Source organism: Ovis aries, chromosome 4 (assembly GCF_016772045.2).
Source record: "Ovis aries strain OAR_USU_Benz2616 breed Rambouillet chromosome 4, ARS-UI_Ramb_v3.0, whole genome shotgun sequence".
NCBI classification, from domain to species: Eukaryota; Metazoa; Chordata; class Mammalia; order Artiodactyla; family Bovidae; genus Ovis; species Ovis aries.
This window is the reverse complement of record NC_056057.1, coordinates 65,031,901-65,048,546: the sequence shown is the minus strand read 5'-3', so window position 1 is coordinate 65,048,546 and position 16,646 is coordinate 65,031,901. Positions and strand designations below refer to the sequence as shown.

Sequence of the window (16,646 nt, the reverse complement as noted above, 5' to 3'; positions counted from 1 at the left end):
ACTCAGCGACTGAACAACAGCAATATGTTATTTCAGCTAGTAATTGTGTTAATAAGCCTTTTGCTTAATTGTTTTTCTCTTTAGAACGATACCGCATTCAGAGTGAACAATTTGAGGATCTTTGGCTTATAACAAATGAGCTTATCATCCGCCTTCAAGAATATTTTGAAAAACAGGGAATCAAAGATTTCACATGTTCTTTTTCTGGATCTGTGCCCCTTGAAGAATATTTTGAGTTGATTGATCATCATTTTGAGGTGTGTATAATCATAACCCATATCATCTGTAGTTTTTCAGTATATGAAAGAGAAGGGGATTCTGTAGAGGTAAGAATTCTAGTATACATGCCATTAGACGGTACACTAAGTTGTTATTCTTATGTGGGTGGTGGGGTTGTGAATCTTTTCCTGCCCTCTTGCCCAATTTGTGATCAATTGCAGACTTTTACAGAGAGGCTGCCTGGAGCTAAGCATGTGGTCTGGCCTCAGAACAGAGCTGGTTTAATTCTCCCACATGGGGATTTAACCTTTGACCCCAATAACCCAGTGCTAAAACTATTTGAGCTTATCGGCAGCCATTTGGCTAACTAATTCTAGCAGGCCATAAATGAGGTGTGATTATAAAGTAAAGTGATTTTTCTTTTTCATTTTTAACAAGCACACCAGAACTTCTGCATCTGAATGAGGGTTAATCACGTAAAATATTCTCGAGTATCTGGCACAGTAGGTGCTTGGTAAATGCTGAAGGATTAAATGTCTAAATCAGTGAGATATGCTACTGACTTTGTTGCCTGGATATGTTTGCACTTCTTCTTTGGAATTATCTTCAGAGCCTGTGTTACATTTTCTTGAGTATCTTCAGAGTGTCAAATCTTCATCCTTTGAAAATTGATTTGATATTTGAAAATAGTCAAGATTAATGTTTTTCTGAAAACAGTTATACAATGACAGTCATTGTTTTAAGTCCCATGTGTTTAAAAAAAGAATTCACCAAGTTTTACTTACTTATTTGCCTGTAAGTAGATCCTATAGGGAATTACAAAGAGGAATTTCAAAAAGATTTTGAAAATTATTTAAGCAAGCATTGGTTCCCTAGAGTGGCTACTTTTTAAGGAATCCATAGGTTTTTGCATCTTTGTAAACTGGTGTGTGTGTGCAAGCATGTATGTGTGTATTGTAGAGAGAGAGGAAGGGAGAGAATATGTTATGTAAATTGTCAGTCACATGAACATTCTACTTAATGTTCAGTTCCCTGAACATTCTAAGAGCATTGAACGTTCTAAGAGCATTTAACCTATAAATAAAGACTTCTTTGAATACAATGTCAACATAAAGGGAAATTTTCAGTGAGTACAGTCCAATTGCAGATAATACCACATTATCAAATAAATTAATTTGGGTTTTCTCTCATCTATGCTGATAATACTGTATAGGATAATATACTTTGACCAAATTGTGGTACCAAAAGTCAATAGTTTGGGAAATAACATTTAGGTACTCTGAGTATTGAGAACCTTTGCAATTCTCTAGGATATATTTGAAGAAATTCCTGCCTAACTATGTGAAACTGAGGTCCAGTGACTTACAGAAGAGAGTCCATAGAAAGACTATACTAATTAAATATTTGTAACATTTAAAATTGAAAACATTAGTTTCTAATTGACTGTATTTGACATATAGTCCATGTCCCTCCTGTCCTATATTTGGTTGGCTAGTTAATCTTTGCAGTTTCTACATCAGGGACATTTCTTTTCTGGGGTGGGACTTAGGGAATATGGTCAATTATATACACTTTTACTTGTTAAACAAGTTAAACAGGGCATGCTTATAGTTCCTTTACTCTCTGGCCCCACTCTCTACCTTTTTAAATACAACTTTCAACTTTAAATAAAGGTGGCTTTTGGACTCCAAGTGTCCTTTAGCATAAGCTCCATGAAAACAGGAACTTTTGTCTGTTTTATTCATTGTTGAAATTCCTAGTGCCTAGAACATTGCTTGGCACTAAGATCCATACATAATTGTTACGTGTTAAAATTCTAATATGTGAAAACATTTCAATCACTGCTGTTTTGTTACATATACAGACACCTGGCTGATGTCTCAATATTGAAGATATATTTTTTATTTCATGAATTGAGGAAATAAAATATTACAGCAGGATGTCATACAATTAAAAATGAATTATTGATAACTTTGGTCTCTGATTCCTCTGCCTTTTCTAAAGCTAGCTTGAAAATCTTGAAGTTCACGGTTCACGTTTTGCTGAAACCTGCCTTGGAGAATTTTGAGCATTAATCTACTAGCCTGTGAGATGAGTGCAGTTGTGTGGTAGTTTGAGCAATCTTTGGTATTGTCTTTCTTTCTGCTGGATCTTTGAAAAAACAAGAGAGTTCCAGGAAAACATCTTTTTCTGCTTTATTGACTATGCCAAAGCCTTTGACTGTGTGGATCACAATAAACTGTGGAAAATTCTGAAAGAGATGGGAATACCAGACCACCTAACCTGCTTCTTGAGAAACCTGTATGCAGGTCAGGAAGCAACAGTTAGAACTGGACATGGAACAACAGACTGATTCCGAATAGGAAAAGGAGTACGTCAGAGCTGTATATTGTCACCCTGCTTATTTAACTTATATGCAGAGTACATCATGAGAAACGCTTGACTGGAAGAAACACAAGCTGGAATCAAGATTGCTGGGAGAAATATCAATAACCTCAGATATGCAGATGCCACCACCCTTATGGCAGAAAGTGAAGAGGAACTAAAAAGCCTCTTGATGAAAGTGAAAGAGGAGAGTTAAGAAGTTGGCTTAAAGCTCAACATTCAGAAAATGAAGATCATGGCATCCAGTCCCATCACTTCATGGGAAATAGATGGGGAAACAGTGGAAACAGTGTCAGGCTTTAATTTTTGGGCTCCAGAATCACTGCAGATGGTGATTGCAGCCATGAAATTAAAAGATGCTTACTCCTTGGAATGAAAGTTATGACCAACCTAGATAGCATATTGAAAAACAGAGACATTACTTTGCCAATAAGGTCCATCTAGTCAAGGCTATGGTTTTTCCAGTGGTCATAATGGATGTGAGAGTTGGACTGTGAAGAAAGTTGAGTGCTGAAGAACTGATGCTTTTGAACTGTGGTGTTGGAGAAGACTCTTGAGAGTCCCTTGGACTGCAAGAAGATACAGCCAGTCCATTCTAAAGGAGATCAGTCCTGGGTGTTCATTGGAAGGACTGATGCTGAAGCTGAAACTCCAATACTTTGGCCTCCTTATGTGAATATTGACTCATTGGAAAAGACTTTGATGCTGGAAGGGTTTGGGGGCAGGAGGAGAAAGGGACGACAGAGGATGAGATGGCTGAATGGCATCACCGACTTGATGGACATGAGTTTGGGTAAACTCCGGGAGTTGGTGATGGACAGGGAGGCCTGGCGTGCTGTAATTCATGGGGTCGCAAAGAGTCAGACACAACTGAGCGACTGAACTGAAATGAACTGAACTGTTGATAACTTTTGCAATATTCTTCTTAAAAAATTAGTTGTTACATCACTTTAAATTTTGATAATGAATTTTTTTTTCCCTTCAGGAGAATATTCTTTGATATAGCTACCTAAGTGCTGAAACTGGGGTTAAAGGAGGGTAATAAAATTCCGAGCCTTTCTCTCACTGTTTGCAGATGACATGATCGTCTGCATAGAAAACCGTAAAGACTCCACCAGAAAATTAATAGAGCTAACCAATGAATATAGTAATGTTGCAAGATATAAAATTAACACACAGAAATCCCTTGCATTACTATACAGTAACAATGAGAAAACAGAAACAGAATTTAAGGAAACAACTAAATTCACCATTACAACAAAAAGAATAAAATACTTAAGAATAAATCTACCTAAAGAAACAAAAGACCTATATATATAAAACTATAAAACACTAGAAAGAAATCAAAGATGACAAAATAGATGGAGAAATATACCATGGTCATGGATCGGAAGAATCAATATAGTAAAAATGAGTATACTACCCAAAGCAATCTATAGATTCAATGCAATCCCTATCAACCTACCAAAGGTATTTTTCACAGAACTAGAACAAATAATTTCACAATTTGTATGGAAATACAAAAAACCTCGATTAGCCAAAGCAATCTTGAGAAAGAAGAATGGAACTGGAGGAATCAATCTGCCTGACTGCAGACTATACTACAAAGCTACTGTCATCAAGACAGTATGGTACTGGCACAATGACAGAAATGTAAATCAATGGACCAAAATACAAAGCCCAGAGATAAATCCACACACCTATGGACACCTTATGTTTGACAAAGGAGGCAAGAATATACAATAGATTAAAGACAATCTCTTTAACAAGTGGTGCTGGGAATACTGGTCAACCACTTGTAAAAGAATGAAACTAGAACACTTTCTAACACCATACACAAAAATAAACTCAAAATGGATTAAAGATCTAAATGTAAGACCAGAAACTATAAAACTTCTAGAGGAAAACATAGGCAAAACACTCTGCCATAAATCACAGCAGGATCCTCTATGACCCACCTCCCAGAGTAATGGAAATACAAGCAAAAATAAAGAAATGGGACCCAATTAAAATTAAAAGCTTTTGCACAATGAAGGAAACTATAAGCAAGGTGAAAAGGCAGCCTTCAGAATGGGAGAAAATAATAGCAAATGAAGCAACTGACAAACAACTAATCTCAAAAATACACAAACAGCTTCTGAAGCTGAATTCCAGAAAAATAGATGACCCAATCAAAAAATGAGCCAAAGAACTAAACAGACATTTCTCCAAAGAAGACATACAGATGGCTAACAAACACATGAAAAGATGCTCAACATCACTCATTAACAGAGAAATGCAAATCAAAACCACAATGAGGTACAATCTCACGCTGATCAGAATGGCTACTATCAAAAAGTCTACAAATAATAAATACTGGAGAGGGTGTGGAGAAAAAGAGACTCCTCTTACATTGTTGGTGGAAATGCAAACTAGTACAACCATTATGGAGAACAGTATGGAAATTCCTTAAAAAACTGGAAATAGAACTGCCATATGACCCAGCATTTCCACTGCTGGGCATACACACTGAGGAAACCAGAAATGAAAGAGACATGTATACCCCAATGTTCATTGCAGCACTGTTTATAAAAGCCAGGACATGGAAGCAACCTAGATGTCCATCAGCAGATGAATGGATAAGAAAGCTGTGGTACATATACACAATGGAGTATTACTCAGCCATTAAAAAGAATACATTTGAATCAGTTCTAATGAGGTGGATGAAACTGGAGCCTATTATACAGAGTGAAGTGAGCCAGAAAGAAAAACACCAATACAGTATACTAATGCTCAGATCATGAACTCCATATTACCAAATTCAGACTCAAATTGAAGAAAGTAGGGAAAACTGATAGACCATTCAGGTATGACCTAAATCAAATCCCTTATGATTATACAGTGGAAGTGAGAAATAGATTTAAGGGCCTAGATCTGATAGATAGAGTGCCTGATGAACTATGGACAGAGGTTTGTGACATTGTACAGGAGAACAGGGATCAAGACCATCCCCATGGAAAAGAAATGCAAAAAAGCAAAATGGCTCTCTGGGAGGCCTTACGAATAGCTGTGAAAAGAAGAGAAGCGAAAAGCAAAGGAGAAAAGGAAAGATATAAGCATCTGAATGCAAAGTTCCAAAGAATAGCAAGAAGAGATAAGAAAGCCTTCTTCAGCGATCAATGCAAAGAAATAGAGGAAAACAACAGAATGGGAAAGACTAGAGATCTCTTCAAGAAAATTAGAGATACCAAGGGAACATTTCATGCAAAGATGGGCTCGATAAAGGACAGAAATGGTCTGGACCTAACAGAAGCAGAAGATATTAAGAAGAGGTGGCAAGAATACACAGAAGAACAGTACAAAAAAGATCATCACGACCCAGATAATCATGATGATGTGATCACTAATCTAGAGGCAGACATCTTGGAATGTGAAGTCAAGTGGGCCTTAGAAAGCATCACTACGAACAAAGCTAGTGGAGGTGATGGAATTCCAGTTGAGCTGTTTCAAATCCTGAAAGATGATGCTGTGAAAGTGCTGCACTCAATATGCCAGCAATTTGGAAAACTCAGCAGTGGCCACAGGACTGGAAAAGGTCAGTTTTCATTCCAATTCCAAACTACCACACAATTGCACTCATCTCACATGCTAGTAAAGTAATGCTCAAAATTCTCCAAGCCAGGCTTCAGCAATATGTGAACCGTGAACTTCCTGATGTTCAAGCTGGTTTTAGAAAAGGCAGAGGAACCAGAGATCAAATTACCAACATGCATTGGATCATCGAAAAAGCAAGAGATTTCCAGAAAAACATCTATTTCTGCTTTATTGACTATGCCAAAGCCTTTGACTGTGTGGATCACAACAAACTGTGGAAAATTCTGAAAGAGATGGGAATACAGACCACCTGACCTGCCTCTTGAGAAATCTGTATGCAGGTCAGGAAGCAACGGTTAGAACTGGACATGGAACAACAGACTGGTTCCAAATAGGAAAAGGAGTATGTCAAGGCTGTATATTGTCACCCTGCTTATTTAACTTCTATGCAGAGTACATCATGAGAAACGCTGGACTGGAATAAGCACATGCTGGAATCGAGATTTGCGGGAGAAATATCAATAACCTCAGATATGCAGATGACACCACCCTTATGGCAGAAAGTGAAGAGGAACTAAAAAGCCTCTTGATGAAAGTGAAAGAGGAGAGTGAAAAAGTTGGCTTAAAGCTCAACATTCAGAAAACAAAGATCATGGATCTGGTCCCATCACTTCATGGGAGATAGATGGGAAACATTAGAAACAGTGTCAGACTTTATTTTTTTTTGGCTCCAAAGTCACTGCAGATGGTGATTACAGCCATGAAATTAAAAGACACTTACTCCTTGGAAGAAAAGTTATGACCAACTTACATAGTATATTCAAAAGCAGGGACATTTCTTTGCCAACTAAGGTCCGTCTAGTCAAGACTATGGTTTTTCCTGTGGTCATGTATGGGTGTGAGAGTTGGACTGTGAAGAAGGCTGAGTGCTGAAGAATTGATGCTTTTGAACTGTGGTGTTGGAGAAGACTCTTTGAGAGTCCCTTGGACTGCAAGGAGATCCAACCAGTCCATTCTGAAGGATTTCTTTGGAAGGAATGATGCTAAAGCTGAAGCTCCAGTACTTTGGCCACCTCATGCGAAGAGCTGACTCATTGGAAAAGACTCTGATGCTGGGAGGGATTGGGGGCAGGAGGAGAAGAGGACAACTGAGGATGAGATGGCTGGATGGCATCACTGACTCGATGGACGCAAGTCTGAGTGAACTCCGGGAGCTGGTGATGGACAGGGAGGCCTGGCGTGCTGCGATTCATGGGGTTGCAGAGTCGGACACGACTGAGTGACTGAACTGAACTGAACTGAATGCATATATATGGAATTTAGAAAGATGTCAACGATGACCTTATATGCGAGACAGCAAAAGAGACACAGATATATACAACAGTCTTCTGGTCTCTGTGGGAAAGGGTGTGGGTGGAATGATTTGAGACATTTATATTATCATGTGTGAAACAGATCGCCTGTCAAGGTTTGATGCATGAGACAGGGTGCTCAGGGCTAGTGCACTGGGATGACCCAGAGGGATGAGATGAGGAGGGAGGTGGGAGGGGGGTTCAGGATGGGGAACACATGTACACCCATGGCTGATTCATATCAAGGTGAGGGTTCAGGATGGGGAACACATGTACACCCATGGCTGATTCATATCAAGGTATGGCAAAAACCAATACAGTACTGTAAAGTAATTAGCCTCCAATTAAAATAAATAAATTTTAAAAAATTCCAAGTTTTTTCCCCAATCATGTGTCTTTTCTCCTCAAATGCACTGAAAAAGAGGGGAGTTTGATTTGATATCAGAAATGTAAACTATGTTTGATTTCCAAACATACTAAATGTTATACTTCAGAAGTATTATGACTGTTCTGTAAAGTAGCAGTTCACATGATCTGGTTTCATGGAGTGTTCCCTAGGACACTGATCAGTTTCTTTATTTTAATAATATTAAATTCAAAAATTATGAAAAGAGTTATATGGAAAAGAGTCATTTCTGATTCTCATCCTCCCATTATTCAGTCTCTTTGGATGCAACTTTTGGTGTCCAGTTTCTTGTGATCTTTCTAGAATTGTTCTATGTAGTCACAACTATGTTACTGTACAATTTTTTAGAAAAAATACATGCATGATATTCTGTATTTTTTTACTTTGCTTCTTTGAATGCATCTTTGGCTAGCATTGCTTATCTGTACCTAGTGGTCCTCTTGTTCCTCTATTGATAGCAGTTTGATTATTAACATTATCTTACTGTAATAGGAACAGAGCAAATTTTGTAATGAATAGTTTTGCATGTACATTACTTTTTGCAAGCACACCTGTTGGAAAAATTCCTGGAAGTGCGATTGCTAGGTCAAAGGCTGTTATTTTTGAGAACAATTTGTATTAACTTCTCTGTGAATCTTGCCTACTTTTCTATTGGATTGGTGCTCTTTTTCTTACTTGTTTGTTTGGGTTGTGGTCACTTGTTTTTAATCAGTTTGTAGATGCTTTCTGGATATTATGGCAATCACATAGAACTGTTTTTTTTTTTTAAGTTAGTAATTTATCAGGGGTGTGTGTGTGTGTGTTTGTGTATGTGTGACTTTTGGCTTTTGACTTAAAAAGATCTGTCTCATGCAAAAATTATTTTAAAAATACAATTTTCTAGTACTTTTGTTTTATTTAAACTTTTGATTCCTCTGCAGTTGATTTTGCTGCAAAGGCTAGGGGAGAGATTATAGAATATTATTCTTTTTTTCCATTGTATATTTAATCAGTTATCACAAAATGTTTATTAAATAATCTGTCTTTATTCCTTGGTAAGTGGGCCATTTTTACTAAATTTCTACCCAGCCTATTTCACTGTATCATTTATGTATTCATGAATCAAATATCATACTGTTTTAATTCTCTAAACTCTGTAATACACTTAAATTTCCTCTTTACTCTTTTCAAATTTTTATTGGCACACCAATATCCCTACTTTAGACACATTTTTGTTGCACACATTTAGCCTGAATTAAAGAAATTCTTCATTGTAGTTGCGGATAAATGGTGAAAAATTAGAAGAACTGTTGTCTGAAAGAGCTGTACAATTTCGGGCCATTCAACGTCGGCTGTTAACAAGGTTCAAAGATAAAACACCTGCGCCCCTCCAACACCTGGACACCTTGCTAGATGGAACTTACAAGCAGGTAAGTATAATATCAGTGATAGTTTCCTACTCCTAGAGTCACGTACCAGACTAACAAGGTTAGGTGTTTCTTTCCTGTGTATTATGAAACAGTGAACAGCATACAAGCTCAAGACTCAGAATTTAGTCAAGCTCTGTCACTGTCTAGTTATGTGACTTTGAGTAAATCAGAATAGATCCATCCATATTTTACTTTCCAGAGTTTTTGTGAGGATTTTCCATCATTTCTTTGAAGCAGCCACCATAATGCCAGGCATATAGTATATGCTTGATAAATAGTAGCTATTATAGTTAGTGTGTTTTTTGGACAATTCTTGGTACATTCCATAATTATCATAATTCTCCAATTGTCTTACAGAGCAATTGGATCATACTTTCAGTGTTTTGTCAGCTGATGTTTTAAAGATAGAATTTTGTTTTTAAAATTCATTGATGTATAGTTGATTTACAATGTTGTGCTAGTTTATGCTGTACAATAAAGTGATTCAGATACACACACACCCACACACACACACACATTCTTTTTCATATTGTTCTCCATTATGGTTTATCACAGCGTACTTCCCTGTGCTGTAGGACCTTGTTGTTTATCCGTTCTATATACAATAGTTCGTGTCTGCTAATCTCAAACTCCCAATCCCTTCCTTCCCCAGTTATCCTCCCCCTTGTCAATCACAAGTCCGTTCTTTATGTCTGTGAGTCTATTTTGTAGATAAATTCCCTTGTGTCATATTTTAGATTCCACATATAAGTGATATCACATGATATTTATCTTTCTCTTTTGTCTTAGTATGATCATCTCTGGTCCATCCATGTTGCTGTATAACATTATTTCATTCTTTTTTATGGCTGAGTAGTATTCCATTGTATATGTGTACCATATCTTCATTCATCTGTCATTGACCATTTAGGTTGTTTCATGTCTTGGCTATTGTGAATCATGCTGTGAACATAGGGGTATATGTATCTTTTTGAATTATAGTTTTGTCTGGATATATGCCTACGAATAGGATTGCTGGATCACATGGGAACTCTATTTTTTGTTTTTGAGATACCTCCGTACTGTTTTTCATGATGGCTGCACCAACTTACATTACCACCAACTGTGTAGGAGGGTTCCTTTTTCTTTACACCCTCTATACCATTTGTCATTTGTAGACTTCTTTAGTACGGCCATTCTGATGGTGTGAGGTGGTGCCTTATTGTAGTTTTGATTTGCATTTCTTTATTAATTAGCGATGTTGAGCATCTTCATGTGCCAGTTGGCCATGAGATGGAATTCTTAAATAGCCCTTTGTTCTAGCTCAAAAAGACTTTTTTCTTCCTCTTCGAGTCTTTCTTCTACCAATGGTTTATCATTTGCATAACTAGGGTTATCTGAGTCTTACTCTTAAGGTGTTACATCTTTAAAAACTATTCAAAATTATCATCTCAGACTTGAAATAATAATTTTTAAAATTGAAATTTCATGGATAAGGTCTCTTCCAGTTCTACTATAAAGAAGTCAGCTTTGATTACATTATGTCTTCTTACATATCTATATAATATCAATGATCCGTTTCAAAATCAGTGTTGATGATATGAATACTCTGTTGATTTTTTTGATTGAATTTTTTGTTAAGATAGTTGTATATTCCCATGCAGTTATAACAAAAAGTACAGCTAGGGACTTTGCTAGTGGATAAGAATATACCTGCCAGTGCAGGGGACACAGGTTCGATCCCTGGTCCAGGAAGATCCCACATGCCTCAGAGCAGCTAAGCCCATGAGCCACAACCACTGAGCCTGATTGCTGTGATTACTGAAGCCTGCACGCTCTAGAGTCCATGCTCCACAGTAAGAGAAGCCACTGCAATGAGAAGCCTCTGCACCACAACAGAGAGTAACTCCTGCTGATGGCAATTAGAGATAACCTCCAAGCAGCACTGAATACCCAGCACAGTCAATAAATAAATAATTTTAAAAGAAACTATAAAAAAATACAGCTAAATTTCACATATCATTTACCCACTTTCTTCCAGTGGTATCATTTTGTAAAACTATAGTATAATATCAAAACCAGATTATTGACATTGATAAAATCTGTAGATTTTTATTCAAATTTCCACAATTTTACCTGTACTTATATGTGGGTGTATTAAGTTCTATACAGTTTTATGTAGGTCTGTGTATCCACCATCTTGTGTATTCAAGATACCAAGCAGCTCCATCACACAAGACTTCTTCATGTTACGTTTCATTGACAAAAACCCCTCCCCAACACTGTGCTTCTCTACCACATTTTGCTGTTTTTGGAAGAATGAATCAGATATTGTTTTCATAGGTAGCTTTTCTAAAGGGAAGAATTGTGGAGAAGGAAATGGCATCCCGCTCTGATATTCTTGCCTGGGAAATCCCATGGACAGAGGAGCCTGGTGGGCTATAGTCCATAGGGTCACAAAGTCAAACATGACTTAGTGACTAAACAACAACAGCAACGGCAACAACAAAAAGAAGAAAAATAGCTTATTATGTGAACATCACTAAATGTATTGATAATATCTTTGCTTCTTGAAATTTTCATGGTTATTTGAAAATCAGTAGCAATTAGAGGGATAGTCTGCAGCAATAGTAGATTTTTGGGAAGAACATGGGGCTTCAAGACCAAAGACCCCAGTTCTGTCACTTATTACTATGTGGCTTTTGGCAATTTCCTTACCTTCCCAGAACTTAAGTTTCTTTCCATAAAATGGAGCACATACTCACTGTCTTATTACAAAGATTCTATTCTATAGTAGATGTAGAAATGCTTGGTATATTGTTCTACAAATACAGATTGCAAATTTCTTCTGTGCTGAAGCAATTATGTGACTCAGATCAGTAAGCACTAATGCTGTTTCTGTTCCAGACTTTTTTTTCTCTCTTAGGTATACTTTTTGTTTTTTTTTTTAATGTTCTTCATTTTCTTTCTTTTTTTCCCCTCCTCCTCCTTCATATATCTTTGATGATCTATCTCATTCTTAGGCTTCCTGCCACATCTGCACTCGGAGCTGAAGAATCTTGTCTTTAATGGTGCTTCATTTTGCGGATGCAATGGCAGAGGGATCTTTAAAGGGGTTTGATGAAGATGCTTCATTTAATGCTTTTCATATTTTCTATATAGCAAGACTTTCTTTGCCTTTTCTACATTCTAAGTTCTGGGGTTTATTTTTTTCTGCTTAGGTCTTAGGGATGCTAGATGTCCAGGAGCTGCTGTGAATTCCAATAAAGTTTTTAAGACAAACTGAGGGTGAAGCCCAAATCTCTTCATAAATGAATGATTGTACGTTGCTGAGTTGGCTGTAGTGTGAAATAACTGATATGGTATTAATATATGTATTAATGTAATGGAGTCAGTGATGGTATAGTGTACGGGTTCTGAAGTCAAAGTTTGGCTTACTATCTCTTCATTCAGTAATGGTAGCTACTGTTATTTAGGAACCAAATGTCAGTTTGCCAGGTGTAGAGTGGGTAAGGCCAGGATGGGCAGGCAGTATGACTTCTGTGCCCTTGGTGTTTAGCAGAAGCTCTTGGGTGTGTGCATGCTCAGTTGCTTCAGTCATGCCTGACTCTTTGCAACCCTATGGGCTGTAGCCCGCCAGGTTCCTCTGTCTGTGGGATTCTCCAGGCAAGAATACTGAAGTGGGTTGCATTTCTTCCTCCAGGGGATCTTCCTGACCCAGGATTCAAATCCCTGTCTCTTAGGTCTCCTGCATTGGCAGGCAGGTTCTTTACCATTAGTGCCAGTTGGGAAGAAACTCTTGGTACTACTAGCTTACGCAGTGAAGCCAGTGAACTGAAGACAGTCTCTAGTCTTCTCGTGACCTGGGATGTAGGATCACGAGGTCAAGTGACTGTCTTCTATGCATCCCAGATTGTTTCATCTGGATGTATTCTTAGAAGGAAGATTTCTTAGTCAAAAAATATTTCTCACTCACAAACACACACACATCATACACACACACACACGTGCACATACATATTACTTAGCAAAAATGTACTAAATTATAATTCTGCTGGGAGTTTATAAAATAGTCTGTTTTCTAGGTATTGTGGTTTTTGATAGTTACAATTCTTAACCTGGTAAGATAATTTTACTGTTATTTTAATCTTTTTTTGCTTACCAGTGAGGTTGAACATTTAAAAAATGTTAACTGGCCATTTACCTTTCTTCTTTTGTGATTTACATGTGTAAAACCTTTTGGTCAATAGTTTATCAAGTCGTGTAGCTTTTTGTTATTTTGTGTATATTAAGCTAGCAAGCTTTTAGCATACTTTTGTCATGCATGAAAAATACTTTGTGTATGTAAGGAATGTAATCTCTCTTCATATGTAAAATTTTACCAATTTGTCATTTGCCTTTTATTTTTTAGACGAGTAAAATTTACAAAATCTTTGCATAGTAAAATCTATTCCTCTTTTTCCTTCAGACATCACTGTCTAGGAAAGTCTTCCCATACCAAGAGTACATAAATATTGACTAAGAATTTATTTTAACATTTTTATGCTATCATTCTTTATATATACTTTTTTAATCCATCTGGAATGTATTATGCAATTTAGTGGGAATCTGATCTTCTCATCAAAAATGGTGAACTAGTTGTCTTGGCCCCTGCTTATTGTATAATCCTTTTTCTTTTTCTTACTGAGCTGAAATACTATTTGTAACATTTAACAATTTTACTGTATAGCGAACTACTCCAAACCTTAGTGGTTTCAAACAACAACAATTCATTATTGCTCATGAGTCTTCAAATCAGCTGAGCAGTTCTGCTGACCTGGGCATAGTTAGCTGTTCTTGTTTGAATTTACTCATGTGTCTCTGGTTAGCTAGTTGGTCAGGTGGAGACTAGATGTACTTACCTATTTGGCATTTGGCTCACAGTTAGATGGAGTGATTGTGCCACACGTATCTCCTGTGTGGCAGGCTGGCCTGTGCTTGTTCACGTGGTGGCTACAGGTCCCAATATACAAATACTCTTCAAGTCTCTGCCTGGGCTATGTCTCTGGTTCCCCATTGGTTTTGACCAATCCAGATCAAAGGGCTGGGAAAATAAACTCTTCTTCTTTATTGAAGGAGTAAAGGATTGTGGCATTTTCACAATCTACCCTAAATTAGCATATAGTAATGGTAGCTCAGATGGTGAAGAATCTGCTTGCAATGTGGGAGACCTGGATTCAGTCCCTAGGTTGGGAAAACCCCCTGGAGGAGGGCATGGCAACCCATTCCAGTATTCTTGCCTAGAGAATCTGCATGGACAGAGGAGCCGATGCAGTCCATGGTGTTGCAAAGAGTCGGACATGACTGAATGACTAAGCACAGCACAAATTAGCAAAATGTTTTAAAAGCTAATTTTTGCAACTTTCCTAGCCTTTGAACTTAGGTTTTTCTATATTTTTTACTTTGAAACCTATATTTTTTTGGTTACTAAAATTTCGTTAATTCATAATCAGTGTGGTCTATGGATTCTAGAGATAATTTCTCCTGCAATTAGTTAGATTTAAGAAAACAGAACATCTGTGCTATTTTCAGGCTAGTGCCCAAATACTTGCCTATGTGCTAAGTTATAGTCAGCTGTTTTGGGGATGGAATCTGTTATTTAGTCTCCTGTAAGTCTCCGCCATAGTCCTGTCCAAGTTGGGCTTTATCTATGCAGTCACAGAACCCTGTGTTTGGTTTGAATGCTCTGTGGTAGCCATCTTGAAATTCTTAAGACTTTTTGAACATGAGGCCCCATATTTTCATTTTGCTCTGGGTCCCGCAAATAATGTAGGTTGTTGTTGCCCTGTTGGGATTTCTAATGAGAACAAGACAATTGGGAATTCAAATGTAGAGTATAATTCAAAGACTTACTGTTTTTATTACCACTACCCCAAAATCACTTGTAAGTTTCCTTAAAGATGAACAGGAAGGGATGTAGTGGGCTCCTGTGAATAGCTCAAAGGTTTTTTCTGGGACTGGCATCTTGGTTAACTGACAATGAAGTGACAAGGGTTGTTGCATTTAAGGTTATCATCTTGCAATTAGTTGTATCTAAGCATGTTGAGGGTGGCAGCCTGTGGGCCATTGGCTTCAAGATGCACCATGAATAGTTATGAATTTTGATGTACAAAGAATTTAGCCAGCAACTTTTCTCCCATTTTTAACTACGTTAATTTCTTATATCTTGTATCTTTGATTGAACAGAACCCCCAAACCACATCACCACATTATAATTTTAGTAGCATGCCTTTCCTGTATAGTATCTACCTGTCATCATATCAGACTTCACTGGGGCATCTACCAACCCCTCTTTCCTGAGGTCATCCTACTGCTGAGGCAAGGAGAGAGGACTAGTGTGTTCACTCTGGAAAAGCATCTTGTGATTCTTACATGGGAAGGATCTGGTTTCCAATGAATGAGGCTTTTCCAGTTGCTCACCACAATTTCTATACCTTAACTCTAGAATTCTGGAAGAAAAGTCTTGACTTTTCAAAGAACTTTCACCTTTGCTTTCAGCTTTAGAGACATAATGTTGAAAGAAAGTAACTATGTCAAGAGTTTCTTTTTTTCAGCAGTCAGAAACCTGTATTTCCTCATTTGGATAATTGTAATACTGCTTTGTCAATCACCTGAATATATTTTTGGAAGACCTAAGAAAGAAAGTATGGGAAAGATGGGAAATTCGTGTTTAATGAGGATCTATTGAGTCTGAGGTACATTTCATTTATTTCATGTAACATAATCATCTTATGTGGGTGGCATTCTTATTTCCATTTTATGGTTGAAGAACTTGAGACTTAAAGCAGGGTTAAACCACTTGCTCAGTGTTACACAGATATTAAATCATCTATTCCAAAGTCCATGCTTCTATTATTTCCAGGTGAGACATAGACATCATAGTTTTTCTTTAGCAAATCTACAGTCAGGCTGATGAAAAGGGAGATTTGTGCAAATTTGTGCATATTTGTATATATTCATGGTGTGTATATGTATATATTCATGATCATTCAATATTCATTTTATATGTACCTATCAGAAAGTCACAAAATCTTCTGGAGAGCTCCCCAAAGTGTGTATTACATCTGAAACTTGTGTATAGAGGAAGAGGTGAGTTTGTTAATGTAACTAATGCTGAAGTTCAGTTTCTTGGCCATCAAATACCAGTACTTATTGCACTTGGCAGAAGAGCTTTGGAAAATAAGTTCTCTTTGATGTTGTAAAATTTTCACATGTATTTGTTTGTCAAAGCAGGACTGAATGGTTGAATTGAAATAGGGGAAATTTAGACTTACCCTATAGTTT

At 37.2% G+C, this 16,646-nt stretch overlaps 1 protein-coding gene across 6 annotated transcripts in view; it reads left to right on the top strand.

Moving 5' to 3' along the window:
* The window catches only part of BBS9 (Bardet-Biedl syndrome 9), a 465,907-nt gene that overhangs the window by 246,233 nt on the left and 203,028 nt on the right, over positions 1-16,646 (top strand). For all 6 annotated transcript variants that reach the window (XR_006059773.2, XM_060414770.1, XM_004007907.4 and 3 more), the window contains 2 exons: positions 85-257; positions 9,192-9,344. Coding sequence is in view for 5 of the 6 variants with exons in the window: in XM_060414770.1 (XP_060270753.1) it covers positions 85-257; positions 9,192-9,344 (326 nt within the window). In the remaining variant the exon portion in view is untranslated. The remainder of the gene's footprint in view (positions 1-84; positions 258-9,191; positions 9,345-16,646) is intronic.